The 19,428-nt window shown below is 40.1% G+C and overlaps 1 protein-coding gene across 1 annotated transcript in view; it reads right to left on the bottom strand.

The window, feature by feature from the left end:
- clstn2a (calsyntenin 2a) overlaps window positions 1–19,428 on the bottom strand; it is a 384,778-nt gene that overhangs the window by 208,160 nt on the left and 157,190 nt on the right. The window contains exon 2 of the mRNA XM_022677952.2: window positions 12,599–12,721. Within this exon, the coding sequence (XP_022533673.2) occupies window positions 12,599–12,721 (123 nt within the window). The remainder of the gene's footprint in view (window positions 1–12,598; window positions 12,722–19,428) is intronic.

The raw sequence follows: 19,428 nt of genomic DNA, 5'->3' as shown, positions 1-19,428 counted from the left end.
TATGTATAAGCATATGTATAGTTAGATATGTGAGTATGTGTATGTATGTATGTTTGTTTATTTTATGTTTATTTTATTTTATTATTATTTTTTGTTTGTTTGTTTGTTTGTTTGTTTGTTTTTTGTTTAGTTCTTTTTTTTTTTTCTTCTTCTTCTTGTACCCCCCTCCTGTACCTCACACTCCGATCCCTCCAACCCTGAACTCCCACAACTATATCCACACAAAAAAAAAAAAAAAATATATATATATATATATATATATAAAAAAAATAATAATAATAATAATAATAATAATAATAAATTAAATAAATAAATAAATAAATAAAAATAAAGTATTAATTGTCCTCCGAAGAAGGGGGGTGGTGGTTGGGCCAAAAAAAAAAAAAAAAAGCTTAAATTTTATTAACAAACAAGATAACCCATTAACATAATTCTGGATCTTCCTTATCTTTTTCATTTGCTTGTTTAAAGCATGCTAAAATTAAATACCTCACTTTAAATGCAGTATAAACCAGCTACTTCTGCACCAACTGCAGGTGTAACGCTATTAAAACTGTTATAGGTTATAACTAATAAATAAAAGAGATATAGCACGGTGCTGTTAGTGACACAAACACAAAAAGGAAGGTGCTATCTTCTGAACTGTGTATCAGATCTAGATTTTAATACCTGGAAATGAAAGCTGAAATTTTTATCTTTTGACTCATATTTGTATTTTAATACCAAACCCAAATGTTTTCAGTCTATAGTAGGAATAAACTGATTGATCTCACTGTTGCAATACTTTTAAAGGGGACTATATGTGGCTACTGTGAGCTGTTGTCATAATGTAAAGCAGTCCGCAAAAAGCTTAGTTTTTTATTATACAGCTCTGAAAAAAAAAATAAGAGACCACTTAATGATGATGATTTTCCTTGATTTTACCAATTTGGAAACCTCTGGAATATAATCAAGAGGAAGATGGATGATCACAAGCCATAAAAACCAAACTGAACTTCTTGCATTTTTGCACCAGGAGTAGCATAAAATTATCCAAAAGCAGTGTGCAAGACTGGTGGAGGAGAACTCTAAATACACTTGACACAACATCCGTCTGTTGAGGACTATATTATTGATACAATGCATGATGGTATTAAACAAAAATGCATTTAATTAGCATGCTTTAAACATGCTTACATTTTATTAATACACTCTGGATCATTCTTAGCTTATTCACAATTGCTTGATTATAGCATGCCAAAATTAAATATCTCATATATGTGGTCCCTGAAAAAAAATTAATGATGATGTTTTTCCTTGATTTTATCAAATTAAAAAAACCTCTGGAATATAATCAAGAGGAAGATGGATGATCACAAGCCATCAAACCAAACTGAACTGCTTGCATTTATGCACGCAGTATCATAACATTATCCAAAAGCAGTGTGTAAGACTGGTGGAGGAGAACCTCCAGGGCTATTCCACCAAATATTGATTTCTGAACTCTTAAAACTGAATGAATATGAACTTGTTTTCTTTGCATTATTTGAGGTCTAAAAGCTCTGTAACTTTTTTTGTTGTTATTTCAGCCATTTCTCATTTTCTGCTAATAAATGGTCTAAATGACCACATTTTTATAGCTTATATATATCTTTTTTTCACATGCCCACCATAAAAACTTAAAATACCTGATAGATGCATTATTTGGCACCACTAATGTAAGATTTAAACCACTTTTAAACATCACAGCAACCAACGAGCACCTTTTAGGTTTTTAGGTGAACCTGAGCCCACCATGTTTGAGCCTACCAAAGTTTTCCCAACTTTTCTTTTTCTTTTTTTTTTTTTCTGCAAAATAGCAGAATCTTCTAAAAAAAACATCTAAGGCTAGAATATGTCAGTAGTGGACTCTCATCACAACATCACCCACCAACTAGATTTCTCCACAAACACTTGGGTACGGTACAAACAGCAGATTACTCTTCCTTTTCTCAGAAACCTTTTTTTTCCAGTCCTTCAGCAGCCTATACTTTATGTTGTGTTTGGCTGGTGGGCGGAGGCAGAGTGAGTGTGCGAGCAGCGACAAAAGGAGAGGATGATGGCGGCTCTGAACACTGCTCTCCATCCTCATTATGTCACAATATCAAAGAGTCCTTTCAGCTTTCGGATTATTCCACAGAAGTGTGTCACGAAGGACTTTCAGGGCTTCAGGGCTTCTCTAAGTGACTCTCTAAGAATTCCTAGCCTCGGTTTGGTGAGTGCTGCCGGACAGGAGGCGTGCCTGGAGTGCACAGAGATGAACAGATCAGCCTGAGAAGAACTGAGGAGAAATCTGATTTTTTTTTTGTTTGGTTTGTTTGTTTGTTTGTTTATTTATTTGTCTTTAATCATTTATTTCTCATTTTCTATTTAATTTGGAGGGTTCATTAGGACTCCCCCATCACTTGCAATGCCCCAACATTAGGATGGTGAAGACTAAAAGAGACTCCGCCTCTTTTTGAATGGCTGCTAGTATAGCATTTGGAGGAAAGTGCAGCGACCCAGCTCTTATACATCAGCTAACTGATGCCTGTGCAGACCAATATGACACTAGTAGTGATGAGGGTAGAGAGTGCACTATCTACCTTCTACCCCTCTCTCTCTCTCTGACTCCAGCTGCTGATGCCAAATAAGCATCTTATACCAAATATTCATAAAATCAAATGAATCATATTAAAATCAGACCTTACTTTGAGGGCCCTTGCAATATCATTCTAAAATAATTAATAATTAATAAAATACAGCTCTGGAAAAAAAAAAAAAACAGACGACTTCATTTTCTGAATCAGTTTCTCTGATTTTGCTTTTTATAGTTATATGTTTGAATAAAATTAGCATTGTTGTTTTATTCTATAAACTACGGACAACATTTCTCCCAGATTCAAATAAAAATACTATAATTTAGAGCATTTATTTGCAAAGAAAAGGAGAAATGGCTGAAATAACAAAAAAAAAAGATGCAGAGCTTTCAGACCTCAAATAAGGCAAAGAAAACAAGTTTCATAAAGTTTTAAGATTTTTAATCACAGTTTTCATGCGTCTTGGCATCATGTTCTCCTCCACCAGTCTTACACACTGCTTTTGGATAACTTTATGCTGCTTTACTCCTGGTGCAAAAATTCAAGAAGTTCAGTTTGGTTTGATGGTTGTTATCATCCATCGTCTTCTTGATTATAGTCCAGAGGTTTTCAATTTGGTAAAATCAAAGAAAAACTCATCATTTTTTTGTGACCTCCTGGATGAGTTGTCCATTCCCTTTCATTTTGGAATCATTTTGTTTGGTCACTGACTCCGGGGAAGGTTCACCAGTGTTCCATGTGTTCTCCATTTGTGAATAATGGATTTAGAAATGACTTTGTTAGTAACTTTTTTTTTTTCCTTATCTGTTGGGGTCTTTTATCTGCTTGATGTTGTCAGAGAGGTTCTATTTAAGCGGTTTCTTGGTTGTACAGGTCTGGCAGTAATCAGGCCTGGTTGTGGTTAGGGAAAGTGACCCACAGTTAAAATAGATGGATGGATGGATGGATGGATGGATGGATGGATGGATGGATGGATGGATGGATGGATGGATAGATAGATAGATAGCTACACGTCAACAATTGCTTTAACTTCCAGCTTGCGTTCCTTCAAAAAATTGTCAGAGCTGGAAGATTCTCAGACTAATAATCATAATAATCATAATAATAAGGCTGCAACTCAACTTGATATAAAGAGTAAAAACACAAATGTCAAGGTACCTCAACCATCTAATCAGGGCCTGCTACAACTCTTTTATGTGCTAATTTGCAGCTGTCCCGGGTAGAAAAGTGCTGAGTGGAAAGTGCCTCAGCTCAATCATCCTGAATGAAGCGATATGCCCACGCTTTTCTGGCCAAGTTAGCTAATAATGACATAAATTCAAACGCATGAAGTTAGTGCCATGCCTCAGAGTTTCATTTTCTCTCTGGCACTTTCCGTTAGCGTATAATAATAAGAATGGGGAATTTCATTAGGTTTAGAGGGTGTAGAGGAAAGTTATTCTCAGAAATACTGCATAATAAGCTCAGTTATCTTCCTAAGCAACCATTGCAGGATTAACTCTGTGAGAACCACCACCTTAAAATAAAAATAAATAAATAAACACAGTGAAACAGCAGCAATTAGCTACAACCAGTAACACCACAGTATCCACCTTAACCACCAAAACTATAGCAACTAGTTAGCAGCCACTTTTTACAACACTTTTTACAGTAACACCCTAGCAAACACCTAGACCAGGGGTGTCCACACTTTTTTTTGTTGGGGGCCAACAAGGAGAAATATATTTGAAGTCACGGGCCACAGACTCTGTAATAAAACAAATAATGAAAAATACCACTTTAAATAATACTTTTTTCCTGATTATTTCATTTACACACCATTTTACTTACCATTTTATCTTTATCTTTGACAGTGTTGTGTAAACTAAGATTTTTCAAATTGATGTTTAATTTCATGATGTCTCTTAATATTAAACTCCTTAATTACGGCAACTTTTAGACTCTTTGGCCCGTTTTTCTGCGCTAGAAATGCGCACTCTCTCCGCTTTTAGACTCTTTGGCCTGTTTTTTTCTGCGCTAGAAATGCGCACCCTCTCTGCTCTTAGACTCTTTGGCCATGTTTTTCTGCGCTACAAATGCGCACTCTCTCCGCTTTTAGACTCTTTGGCCCGTTTTTCTGCGCTAGAAATGTGCACTCTCTCCGCTTTTAGACTCTTTGGCCCGTTTTTTCTGCGCTAGAAACGCGCACTCTCTCCGCTTTTAGACTCTTTGGCCCATTTTTCTGCGCTAGAAATGCGCACCCTCTCTGCTCTTAGACTCTTTGGCCTGTTTCTGACACCTAGCGTTCAAACTTTGAATCTCACATTATAAAAACCTGCTTAACTTTCATTGTATTTCTAAAATACCTTAGTTAGGCCGTAGTTTGGACACCCCTGACCTAGACACTTAAAGTAAAGAACACAGCAGTTTGCGTCAAATAATATAAATTAGGCTACTTCACCTACAAAAGTCAAGCCCATGTCAACAGCAAATGTACATTTATCACGGAGTGTTACCTGAAGGAACGGCTTGGGAACACAAACACTTTTATGAATAAGTTATGAGGTGTTATCTAGGTGTGAGTGTTAGTTCAAATGAGGTCAGAATGGATGGGACATTTCATTTTATTTCTGAAGTTGTTGCATATATATAAGTACTTAATAACAGTTGTTACAAAAACATAAAATAAAAACAAAGTGCCCTATTTTAGCGATCTATAGCAACACAGGTCAAATGTGCATCACACAAGTGGATTTAGGCTGTGTCTGTGTGTCTTTGGTATCGTGAGAGCACAAAAAATATGCCTTGCCGGGACCAAAATGTGCAAAAGACATGAACTAATTCTCTTAATGAATCATGGATGTGTTTTGGGCGTAACGTGACGTAAGCCAATCAGTGTGCCAGTCGTCATTCCCTTTAAGAGCCACATGTGCTCTGACTTTGGCACATTGATATTTTAACAGCACAATGGTAACTTAAGGGAACAGCGATGTTATTTTATTCGGTACCACTTTAAAATAAGACTACCTTTATAAAGTGTTTATAAATGTTTTACAATTAGTTTATTAATGGTTACTAATTAGGTTGTAAATGCCTTAAAAATCATTAATAATCAGTTATAACACATACGTAGAAAGGGCAACAATAGATGGCTGTGTGTTCACTACTGTTGCCTGTTCTAATCTAATCTAATATGAACTACAATGTGAACAATGCAGACAATGGATCCATGGGTCCACAAAATGTATTTGTTCTGCAAGTCACATCATTTTTTTTTTTTTCGTGAATTTCGTTTACACAGTTCCAGACAAAACGTAAGTTTAGTGTCGCTGCTTTGGTTTGTGATGAACGGAACAGAATAACTCTTTGTAATAGCTGCCCTCTTCTTATTAGCCTTGCGGATTTCATTGCCCCCGTTTCGTACAGAGAGGCGCTAAAAGCTAACACTTCCGTCATTGATTTTCCGTAAAAAAAAAAAAAAAAGAATTCCGGCGCCGAATAAAGGAGAACAATACATCTGTAACATATCTGAACTGCAGCGGCTGCATTTCTCTTTCATCATGTCCCTCTTTCCTCTGCCGCTTATGGGCTTCCTGCGATCCATCCGTAATGTCTTTGGACCACTTCCTGGCCTGGTTTTGTTGGCTAATCTGGTGTGAGGAAAGCAAAGTTGAGAGGGAACAATACGGCATTGTACATCATCCGGAAAAGGAGATTAATGGCTGGGGGGGAGGGGGGAGGAGGAGGTGGTCTAGAGCCGCAGCCCAGATAAAGAATTAGCAAATGAAGCCGGCGTTTTTCTTTTCTTTTTTTTCTGCTCCCGTTCTTCGCCGCTCCCGAGCCATCCTTCATGGTAATTTGATTGAGAATGCTCCACACATACTACAAGACCTCGGCTCTTTTCTCTACAGGGGGAAAAGTCGTGTTCTCAGAAATAACAATTCATCTTCGCAAGCCCTGGCTCAGCATATCTCGCCGACTTTAGGCTCATCATCGTTATTTTACTTCAAAGCGAGACGGAAAGCAAGGGTTGGGGGAAGGAGGGAAAGAAGGGAGGTGAAGAAGGGAAAGGAAAGCAAAGGAAAAAGGGGAAAGCAGAGGGGGAGATAGGGGGCCAAGCACTTAACCATCCTGGGCTGCGTTCCCACATAGCAATTAACGCGGTGCCGAGAGGACGCCCCGCTCCTTTCTCTAAACAGACAAAAGCAGGATTGATGACAAAGCCTCCCCATGCATAACTGGGAGATTTTCATGGGCTGACTTGGAAAAAGAAGAAGAAGAAGAAGAAGAAGAAGAGAGGGATAAGAAGAAGACGGAAAGACTAAGAACAAGAACGAGTGATGCGAGAAAGAATTACGGAGGATGACAGATTAGGGCCGAAGGCCTTTTTCTGCAGACTATTTCTTTCGTCATTCCTTTCTTCATTTTCCTTTTCCTCTTTCTATCTACTTCTACTTTCTCCAAAAAAAAAAACTGGCAGCTATCTTAGCCGTGCATTTATTGACTTCCCGTGAAAGAGAGAGAGAGAGAAGAGAGAATTATCACCTGTCACGGAGTAAGAGCATAACAGCACTTCCATTTCCTGCTGATACGTGACTAAAAGCACTTCCCTTAACATATTCTTTAAGAGCTTTTTTTTTGTCATTTCTCTATGGTTGGTTTGACATGAAACATTATCTTAACTATGATTTCTTTCCACCTGGTTTCACCCCCTACCACGAACACATTCATACCATCATTCACAGTAATGTAAACTCGCTCGTTTAAAATGCGTTTAAACTCAAGACTTAAACTCAAGCCTTGCTTTGACATCAGCCCACTGGTGAACTTTAGACCAAGCTTTTTTTAACCTGTAATCCAGTTCTGAAGTGCTGTCCAGACAATGTTGTGGGTTTTCAGTGCCCCCTGTAACCCCCCCCCCCCCCCCAACCCAGCTTGTAAAGTATGAATCCACATGTCAGCTGGTGAACAGTCAGTTCTTTTTTTGCAAGAACCGAACTGTGATTTCCAGATGTTTTGGTGAGAACATCAACTATGTGTAACTCATGAATGTAGAGCCATAGAAAAGTTTAATTTGCCAAATAGTAAATCCAACATCTAGAAAAAGCCAAGGCAGGTCAAGTCAAGATTCAGGTATCAGGAAAAACGAAAGCAAAAACAACAACAAAAAAAAGACAAATAAAGGTCAAAAGTAAAAGACACAAAAATGACAAAAAAAAAAAAAAAAAAAAAAAAAAAAACAGCAAACTCCAAAGGGTAGCCGGAGAAACAGAAAAAATGAGACACCAGCAAACAGGTTACCGTAAGTGGGCAGTAAGAAAAGAAGTGCTCAGTATACAACAAAATCAGTTGCCAACACTGGCATGCAGAGGCAGCGAAACCATAGGCCAGGATGCGCAGCCCCTATTTGTCCCAGCTGGCTCGCATTGTACTGATTAAGCAGTTTCGAGAGTCGAGAGAGACGATGATGGCGAAGGAAGAATCTCAACTAAAACAGTAAAATTAAGTGACTAGAGCCTCACTGGGCCATTATTTTGGTTTAAGGTTATTTAGGTGTGATGGAGGATGTTTTGCAAAATAAATGTACATTAGAAATGCACATTAATTCAATTTGTCAGGAGCACCGTCACAAAATCTTTACAAATAAAGCTAAATGAGAAGCAGCTGTGCAGAGTTAGTACTCAGGTGATGGAGAGGCTTTGCAGAATTGCTTTTGCGGAATCTGTAGCTCTCCATATTTCATATTTACAGTAGGTCAGCTTAGCATTCTCAAACCTGTCTACACAAAACTCACCAAAAGAGTATCATAGATACATCAACAGTATCTCTTATCAAAGATTACAATTATTACCCATAAGCGCTGTTTATATATTTTTTTGTTCTATAACTACCTATGTGCATTGCAAAACAATAAGACACCATAGTAGCCCCACCTGAAAAACCACAGCAACTACATACTGGGCGAGGCACTGGTACCCTCCCATCAAAGCACTGCTGGTGGCTGTCCATTGTGCTGAACAACATGACCACAATAGTGCAGCACACCACAAGTGTGAGCTTGGTTTGGTGGGTTGCGATCATCCATCTTCCTCTTAATTATATTCCAGAGTTTTTCAATTTGGTAAAATCAAAGACACTCAAGACACAATTTTAAGGTGGTCTCTTATTTTTTGACACTACTCTAGTAATAGACCTTACCTATTGCTACCTGTTACGACTCGTGGAACGGCTTCGTGGCGCCTTCATGGTCACATCCTGGTTGAACCTGGGAAGTGCGGTTCAAATAAAGTGTAACCACCGCACTGTTCGCACGCTACACTTCACACACAGTGTAAGTCGACAAGTGCGGAGACAAGTGATTGCTTTGATTGCTTTTTTTCACAACGCGCCGCCGTGTTTTATCAGTCAGGTGTCGCCTGCCTGTCGGGTTCGCTGATTGAGCACCTGGCTCAGGTGTGCTGGGAGCCGGAGCAAGAAAAAAAAAAAAAAAAAAAAGAAGAGAAAAACCTTGTTGGATTTGAGGCTCTGGGAATTAGACCCGGCATAGAGGCCCGGCATATCAAGCAGACTCATCGGCCTCGGCGCACTTTGCTGTGTGCTTGCTCGGAGCCTGGCGGGAAAAGAGAAAGACAGAGAGCGGCTTCTAAACATCACCTTTTCGAGGCTGTCGGAGAGGAGATTAATTCCGGCCATTGTCATTTAATGAGCTGTGGAGAGTTACCTGTCGCAATGCCTCCTCGTTTGCCTCTTTGTGTAAAAAAGTCACTTTGTTTAATTACCCTTAGACTGCCACAACCTCTCTCTCTTTCTCTCTCTCTCTCTTTCTCTCTCACTCTCTTGCTCTTTCTCTCCCTCTCACTGCTTGTGAATAATCAGCACCTTGCACCCAGGAAGCCTCCTTACATAAATATGTGCTATATAATTGCCTTTTCCCTTCGCAGCTCTTCTGCAAGGCGCTGCCAATCACTCTCGTTCTCAACGGAAAATAGCCGGATCGTTCTGGCCCTTTCCTTCCCGTCCAAGGCCAGTCACACTACAGAGATCTCAGCCTTGGGAAGGGCACGATGCGATCCCTTACACAATGGTCACACGTGTGCCGTCGCTGCAATGGAGACGGCAGGCAGAAAGTACGCTCCAGAATAACGCTCCGGTCAGGGCCGATCTGTCACCATAAGAGTGAGGAAAGCTGCGGCGAATGCTTTATACGAGCCTTGTAGGAGAACTGCACAGCTATAGAGTCCACATCCATCCTCGGGCAATGGAGTCCGGGCATATCTGACATTCCTGATGGCCTCCGGAAAACATAAAGCAAACCTAGCAACCTTAACACGAAGAACAAAAGAACAAGAAACGAGGAACGTGAATGAAATGACCAGTTTTAGACCTAAAATGACCAGTGTCCTTTTTGTATTTCCAATCAACCTATCAGGAGTCCTCCTTTTGCAAAAAAAAAAAAAATAGATGCAATTCTGGATAGCATGGATTCCGCAATATGATTGAAACATTCCTTTAAGATTCTGGCCAGTGTTTGCACACAGTCAGTTAATCCATCCATCCATTCAACCATCCAACCATCTAGCCATTTAGCTTCTTTTTCACTTTATGGTCCAGAGCATATTTGGGGCCCTATTTTAATGATCTATAGGTGAGCCGCCAATCCCGCGCACTGTGCAGCTTGATTTAGGGCGTGTCAGTGTGTCTTTGCTATCGTAACAACAGGAAAAGTATGCATTGTGCATCTCAAAAGGCACAAATGGCATGTACTTATTCTCTTAATTAATCATATGTGTGTGGGCGTGTGTTTTGGGCGTGATGTGCAATAAATCAATCAGTGTGTCACTTGGCATTTCTTTTTTAAGAGTCAGGCGTGCTCTGACTTTGGCAGATTGGTATTTTAAAGGCGCATTCCTTCTGCAGTTCTCAGTAGAGGAAACTGACCTGCTCACCATTAATGGAATGAATGTATGTACAATTTTTGTTTTTTTTCAGGGTATCCAATTTTTCTGGCCAATTTAAAGTATCCAATTTATCTGATCTCAAAGTTTTTGGACTGTGGGAAAAAAAAACAGAGTTTCCACCCAGATAGGGACTTGAACCCAGGACCCCAGGGCTGGGAGGCGAATGTGCTAACCACTAAGCCACTGTGCCACCATGACAAGTTTAAATCATTCACTCACACCTCACATCCAAACCACCACACCCATCAGTGTAGATACATTCGTAAGCTTCATCGCTATTTTAATGGCGCAGGCGGAAGGCCTAAAAATAATCTTTCAGGATTCATTCAGTTTTTAACCAATACATTTCCATCATTTTTTCATGACTTTTTTCTATGCCTTCAAGGCACATTTTCATGACCATATGATTTGTTTTGAAAAAAAACATCAGAGCAGCAGACATGAACAGTAAAACCAAAAATCCACTATAAAAAACTATATTCAAAAATGATTATATCAGGCCTAAAATGAATCTGACCCACAATCATTAAGAATAAAATAAGTATCAGATCCTGAGAACTCCATTGTGTAGGTCTAAATTATTAAATGAAGTATTTGTTAACTCAAAATAGATTTTCTCCATTGATAAATGGAAACACAAAGACTTTTTTCTAAACTTTCTTGGTATTTTTATATTTTCAAACCTTATCCAGGCCTGGGAATTGCAATTTTCAAATTCCATGAACGTACGAACCCTGGACTGTGTAGTGCAAGATAGCAATGGGCATCATTACTCGCCTTGGATAGGCCCCATTGGAATCATTGGCCGCAAGACGGTAATATACCCTGTACTGGGGCCTGTCTATCGCAGGGTACCACACACAGCCATTAACACTCACACCTACGGTGCAGTTTAGCACGGTTAATTCACTTACAACATGTATTTTTGGGAAGTGTGAGGAAACCAGTCTACCCAGAGGAGACTAACACAGCCACAGGAAGAGCAAGACAGTGACCAGAACCCAGATTAAACCAGTAACCCCAGGCCTCTGAAGCTGCAAATTGCTCAGGAGCACTTTCATGCCGCAAATCTCCCTTTCTACCACATCCCAAAGCGCTCAACGGGAGGCCACAGAGGAGAACTGAACTCATTGCTCTTGAGTCTTTTTTCACTGCTGGACAAAATAGTTCTGAGCATAAAGTGAACGGTATCTGTTCTGGTGGATTGTCCATGTGGACACAGTTCACAGCCTGGATTTCTCAGGATTTGTCTGGATTTTCTCAGTCATGACTATGGAAGGAAACCCACAGGGACAGAACATGGCCTAGAACATGGGCAAACACTACCCAGATTGGGAACCCAGGACCCCTAGCTTTTGAAGGCAAATGTACTAACCAATAAGACATCGTGCCACCTATACTTGCAACCTGGTCCATTTTCATGCTAAAAGTAGCCAATGGAAGATGGTACTTTGTGGTCATGAAGGGATACACATGGTCAGCAATAACACTCCAATACAGTAGGTTGTGTCAATTATTTGATGACTGACTGGTATTAACCCTTGTGTTGTCTTGAGGGTCAAAAGTGACCCACTACCATGTTTATCTGTAGAAAAAAATACCATAAACTATCTTTTTCCAACTTGAAATGTTATGAATTTCCCAAAAGGCACCCCATTATTGGAAAAGTGATACCTTTTTTTATGTTTTCCCAAAATGTGCCAAGGCAGGATAGATCCATAGATTCATGCCGATGGGACCAAATTCTGAACTTATTATGTTTACACATAACATTAAATATATGAGAAATACAGTATAGTCTAGCTCTCTATGATACATAGCCAATTACCCTCTGCTATCATATTCTGCCAAAAAAAAAGCAATTTCTTATTAGGTTAAAAAGGATTTCAGACAATATGATGGAAAGTCTGTCCAATTTAGCAATGTAAAAAATCAAATGCAAGCAGGTCTACCAGGACAAATTCAATATTTATCGGACGTGTGCATATGCTAATGCATAGAAAAGCCGTAGAAGAGCTGACCAGGATCAACCAATCGCAAAAACATTAGAGCCAACGACAGTACCTGCGTAGGGCACGGGAGCATCCTTGTCCAAGGCTACAAGTGGTGGATCCAGCAGGACGGTGTCCATGTTTTCGGTGATGACTCCGTGGTAGGACGTCTCGATCCATGGCTTGTGTTTGTTCACTGAAAAAAAGAGAAACAGAGGAAAGAAGAAAAAGTGTGAGAAGAAACAGAGAAGAATGTTTCACAATGCAAACCTGCTCACAGGTGTTCTCTGAAGTCTCTGGTGTGCTCAGAAAACAATAGACTTCAGTATTCCATTTGGGGCAACAATAGGCTTAAATGAGCATTTAATGCATATTATATTATATATTAAATATGTGATTAAATACAGCATGGCTGGAATCATTACATTCATTCCCAAAGGAAATTAATATTAAAAAAAGTAGTTTTTTTAGTTTTTGTAGTTTCTGGTTATAATTTTGTAGTTTTACTGCTCCAATGTGTCTCGCAACAATGCTAACTAATAAAATTGTAACAACAACAAAAAATGATACATAAAACGTGGGACATACAACTCTGGAAAAAATGAAGAGACAACTGTGTTACCTAGATAGCAATGAATGTCTGATGGCTGACTGTTGTCAGGGTATTAATCAGTTAGTAGCAAACCTGTGTTTTTCTTTGCTAAGATAGCAATAAACCAGAAATTTACCTAAACATGCCGTTACCGTAGATACATTTGTATTATATTGTATTATAGTTTCCTCACTATATTAACAGCAGAGATGAATGTCTGATATGGCTGACTGTTGTCAGGGTTTTAATCAGTTAGTAGCAAACCTGTGTTTTCTGTTGCCAAGATAGCAATAAACCAGAAATTGACCTGAACACACCTCACTTAGAGACCATGCCTATTAGCGTAAATACAGTATATTTCTAAGCTTTGTTGCTACTTTTAACCAGTGCAGACAGAAGTCGTGAAAATAGACTGTTGGTGAGGTGTAAGATAGCAATGGACGTCTGATGTCTGACTGTTGTCAGGGTTTTAATCAATTAATGGCACACCTGTGTTTTCTGTTGTCAAGATAGCAATTTACCAGAAATTGACCTGAACACACCTCACTTCCAGACCACCATACAAATTACTGTAGATATAGTTGTAAGATGTATCGCTATTTTAACGGCGCAGATGGAAGTCGTAAAAAAAATAGACTGTTGGTGGAGTGTAAGATAGCAATGAATGTCTGATGGTTGACTGTTGTCAGGGTTTTAATCAGTCAGTGGCACACCTTTTTTTAACCAATTTTTTCACTACCAAGATAGCAATACACCTTCACGCCTATTAGCGTAGATACAGTATATTTATAAGCTTCATTGCTATGTCTGCATTACCAGTGCAGTCAGAAGTCGTAAAAAAATAGACTGTTGGTGGGGTGTAAGATAGCAATGAGCATTGCAAAGCACCCTACAAGGCAACACACGTAAATAAATGTATACATAGTAGAAAAAACTAGTAGATCCTAATTAGAAAGTGTGTGGAAAGCTTTCACAGAGCTTCAGAAGCAGAATTATAAATTGGATTCTTATCTGCAGCCCCAGAATCTCCAATAATCAGCTCTGTCAGCTCTGAATTGCACCCTCTAAGTTTGTTAGAACGTAGCGCCGCAGCTCATTTTTCTTCTTTTATGTCATCATTGCTTAAGGTATCGTCATATTGGCCTATATTTACTCTCACCCCGTGACAACATGCCTGTCAGAGTGGTCTCTTTCTGCCATTCATTCCCAGCAACGGAGCTGGGTGCATTCTTTCTGCATCTATCTAGTGATCATTTTCTCTGCATTATCCTCCTATAGGTTCTCTTATGTCCTGTATGCCATACGGATATTTCGCCGGGTTCTTTGCACCATTAAAAAATTAAAGTAGAGAAAAAGAAAGTGGGTAAATGGTAATGCAGAGTAGGCAACTTTTATATTTTAAAAAAGGGATAAAAAGAGTTTGAATAGTTGAATGAACTAGGTGTGACAAATTTTCTCATATGGAGACAGTAGTTTATTTTAACATTTATCATTTATCCTAGCTTTTGGGGTCAGAATGACCTAATTAGTCCAAAAACTAAAATATATATATTTTTTTCCACAGTAAATTAAGTAAGTAAATTGCAACTCGGTTCTAATACATCAGCTCACAGACGTCTTGTGCTGATCGACATCACCTTAGAAGTGATGAGGGGAAAGAGCGCCAGCTACCTACCCATAAAGTTCTCTTCTTTCCTGTATGCTATACGGATATTTCGCTGGGTTCTTTGCACCATGAAAAAATTAAAGTAGAGAAAGAGAAAGTGGGTAAATGGTAATGCAGAGTAGCCAACTTTTCTATTTTAAAAAAAGGGATAAAAAGAGTTTGAATAGTTGTATAAACTTGCATTTCCTATATGTGTTCATTTTTTTTTTACCTGTTTTAATAGTCAAATGGGCTACATATATAGGCTATAGCAACAGGAAGATATCCTCATAGTATTGGGCAACTAAAACAGAAACATGGAGTGCTGGGGTATTTATACTAACAGGACCAGGTGAGTGTAATCAGAAGAATGGTGAGTTAGAACACTGTAGCGTCACGTGATCAGAGCAGAGCCTGGAAGGTGTAGTGTTAGTGAATGCTGGGAGTTGGAGTCTTTAGTGTGTGTGTGTGTGTGTGTGTCCGAGTTCATGGCATGCAGGGGATTTCCTGACTTCCTGGAGCTGCCATATGCAGTGACATGTGATCATGAGAGGGAGTGATGTCATTGTGTGGTGCGCTCTGGGTATCGAAGTCCAGAGACTGAAAATTGTGGAAGAGACAGGTGTGCTTTCAGCACTAGGTGTGGCAAATGTTCTCATACGGGAACAGTAGTTAATTTTAATATTTATAATTAATCCTAGCTTTTGGGGTCAGAATGACCAAATTAGTCCAAAAATTTATATATATTTTTTTCCACAGTAAATTAAGTAAGTAAATTGCGACTTGGTTCTGATACATCAGCTCACAGACGTCTTGTGCTGATCGACATCACCTTAGATGTGATGAGGAAAAAAGTGCCATCTACCCACCCATAAAGAGAGCAAGTCTAATTGCCAAGCTGATGGCAAGCTGCATGACCAGGATTCGCATCAGCACTTTAGACCACTGGGCCTTTCAAGTGCCATTCATTTATAGATTTTTTGTGTATAAGACTTGTGTGGTTTTGTGTGGTTTCTCCACGGAAATTCTAGATTGTGTGAAAGAGCCTTTACACAGTAGATGTGCGATATTTTGTTGAATAGCGTAGCCTAGAGGACCAGGGTCAGAGTGTAGGGTTACCCATGAATCCTGCACTGAAGTGGAAAAGGTCAAGAGCCCAACAAATAACCAGAGGGGGGATTCAGAACCCACAACCTTGCAGTCAACAAGCCAGTGTTCAAAACAACGAGATACCACCGCCTAAGTCTTTTCGGTGGGTTATACATTTCACTTTCAGTACTTTCAGATCTGCACACTCTTAGTATATTTTATTCGCAGCGTCTTCATGAGGCATTTTATTCTCAGCGTCTTGAGGGAAGCTCCAGCTCATCCCAAATCAACCATCTCAGTTTAGATCAGGAGATTGTGGAGGATAAACACTTATTTTTATTTTTTTTTACTGTATACTACATAATTCCATGTGTGTCCCTTAATAGTGGGAGTGAAGGTGTAGCTATAGTGAGGGGAACAGGTGAAATCAATACTCTGGTGATTGAGGAGTGAGGTGCGTTCTGGGAATCGTAGTCCGGCTAAAGACTAAAGATCGCAGAGTGTGGGAGAGACAAGCATGACATCACTTTAAAAGTACTAATCAGTCAGGCAGCAAGGGAAAAAAAAAATCCAGGATTCAAGGAGATTTTATTGTCATTCGCATCACATGTGGTACATGAGGTGGAACGAAATTGTGATCTCACGATCCAGTTTTACACCCAAAGAGCTGTTATCAATAGATATATAGATAAAAAAAGAATACAATAAAAGAAATAGAATATACAAAATAGATAGATAAATATCCCAAGAATAAAAAAAATAAATAGAGAATAGAAGGTTCAGCAACATGAAGTCCAGAGTGCAAGTGTGCTATAGCAGCATGATAATGTGAATTAGAGCAGTGGAGATAAAGTGTCTCAGTGCAAGTAAAGTGACCATGTTGGTAAACAGTAAACAGTAATTTGTCCTTGGTGTCAGTGCAGTGTGTTTGTTAAGTGGAGTTTAAGAGTCTTACAGCTTCCGGAATGAAGCTGTTTCTGAGTCTTGTTGTTTTGCACTTAATGCTCCGCAGCCTCCGGCCTGAGGGGAGTGGGGCAAAAAGTGCGTGTGCTGGGTGGGTGGGATCCTTCCTGATGCAGGTGGCCCTTTTCCTGCACCTGGAGGTGTAAATGTCTGTGGTGCTGGGGAAGCTAACTCCAACAATCCTCTGTGCAGCCTTCACCACCCTCTGCAGTGCTTTCCTGTCTGCAGCAGAGCAGCTTCCATGCCACACATTGATGCTGGAGCACACGACGCTCTCCACCACACATCTGTAGAAGGAGGTGAGGACTACGCTCCCGAGTCCAGCTCGTCTCAGCCTCCTGAGGAAGTAGAGCCGCTGATGTGCCTTCCTGACCAGAGTGGAAGTGTTGTTGCTCCAGGTGAGGTTGCTGGTCAGGTGCACACCCAAGTACCATTAAACCACAAATCTCACATTTACAATACAAATAAAATAAAATAAGCATTAAATAAACAAGCTCACATTCGATAAAAATGCTCTAAAACAAGATCAATAAGCAGCTGTATTAAAAAATAAGGGCTCTAACCCGGCGGAAGCCATATCTTTCTCCCTCTCCTCGACTCCATATCCCCAGGCAACGCTCACATTTGTCTTAGTCAGAGCTTCGCCTCTGTTCTCGTGGCTGCAGAATATAGGTAGATACAGTGTAACGAGCTGCTGATCAATTGCCACGCGGCGCCGCTAACACAAGAGCAAGCTGCTATTCACACGCAGTAAAACCGAGCCCGCGCTCGGCTGAATAGCTCTCCCGTCTGGGCTTTATGCGCCTTCTATTGAATGTTTGCTCTGCCTGAGAAAGCGCTTTGCTTAAATCCGTGTCTTACTGCTATTTAACCACGTGTGCGACGCGCTGCGAGTGAAAACTCCTAGCAACTGTAGTTTATCGACTACAGTTTGCTAACTGTCTGTTCCAGCGCACCTCAGTGCACCAGTCTGGCTATCGATTCATCAGTACCCGCATCTCTTTGATGGCTTCTTGAGGGCTTTTCAGCTTTGGTAGAAGGAAAGGCAGTCAGGAACAATGCTGAAAGTTGCTGTATTGTTACGTCCCAATCAAGTACGAAGCTTTGGGTTGAAAAAATGTTCTATTCTCACACTGCGGAAGAAAAGCTTTTCGCCGCAAAGACTAGGCCCAATTTTCTAGGCCCAGTACAACTTAAATAAGTAGTTTAGAGCAGCGCTTCTTAAACTGGTGGCAGTAGCTTGTTGGGGTGGGTCCTAAAGTGTGAGTTGGGTAATTGGCTGAGCAAAATTGGGGAGAAAAATGAGGAAAAAAAATAAAAAATTAAACATATACATCTGAGTTTAATAAAAAAACAAAAAAAAAAGTTAAAAGTTAAAAATAAAAGTGGGAGGAACCTAAAAGCACTAAAACCCCTCCCCCATCTAATCTGTGCCCCTGACTGATGTAGAGACCCGAGCATATCGTGGCTAAACAGGCATGTAAATTGTATAACATGGGACAGATTGGGCAAGGCGCAGAATTAGGCGTGAACTCTTAAGCGTAATCAGCGACCCCCGCTTAGTCTTCCGGGAGGAGTAATGGACTTTTAGATTAGTACTGACTATTCAGCGCTCTCAGACAGAGCTGCTCTACATCCCACCCAGCAATTAATGATAGAACAAATGAAACAATTTCACAGTGTTCAAAAGAGCGTCCAGGGGGCGGGGCGCCGTCCTCGGCCCGCTCTCATTGGGGGAAAGTTCCTAGAAGCTTAGTGTGTCCTCATAACCCTTAAATAATCCTGCGCTGGGGCACAGATCGTCTTATTCAGACCGCTGCATGATTAGTGCAGCTGGCGGCCCTGATTTCAGCTGTGTCCCAGCATTTCATTTCAATTCCCCTCCTTTTGTCTTTGTTCTGGTGAGCAAGCACATGCACACAAAGTCCCTGACACACACACACACACACACACATACACGAACACACACACACACACGAACGATCGCACACACACATGCACACACACGCAGTCTGCTGCATTGTTCTTGTAATGTAATGCAGGAAAGTCGGGAAGGTCAGTGTGTGTGTTGGCCTACATCAAGCCCCCGCTGCAGTGCACCGCACGCGCTCCGGGATTATCAGCAGCCGACGTGCGACGACCAATCCCTGACCTTCACTTCAGTTTGATAACGATTCTTTAATAAAGCACAGCCTTCACCCTGAAGACACCCTGTTTCTGTCCCACCGTGTTTTATGCAACGCTGAGTCGTTACATGCATAGACCGATACTGTTAGAATCCCCCTTTTTGTGTTTGCTGGCAACCCGCAGTGACAGCTAGCCAGGCTAAAGCACAGACGAAACATGGTGGCGGTAGTTACATCACTGTTACAAATAAGCCCCATATGCCTTTATATTAGTCAGAAAAGAGGTTCACATTGACGTAAGAAAATAAAAAAAATTGGATTTATTACTGTGCTAGTAGTTTTTTTTTTTAGTTTATTAAACATTTGTTTATTAAACATTTATTTATTAAACATTTATCAAACGTTTACAATTAACCCTGTAAATGAAGTCAGCTTTCTAAACTTATTTTAGAAAGAGAGACACTGAAAGAAAGAGGGAGAGGAAGTGA

Source organism: Astyanax mexicanus, chromosome 8 (assembly GCF_023375975.1).
Source record: "Astyanax mexicanus isolate ESR-SI-001 chromosome 8, AstMex3_surface, whole genome shotgun sequence".
NCBI lineage: Eukaryota > Metazoa > Chordata > Actinopteri > Characiformes > Acestrorhamphidae > Astyanax > Astyanax mexicanus.
Note: the sequence above shows the minus strand (reverse complement) of the source record. Positions and strands in the feature narration are given on the sequence as shown.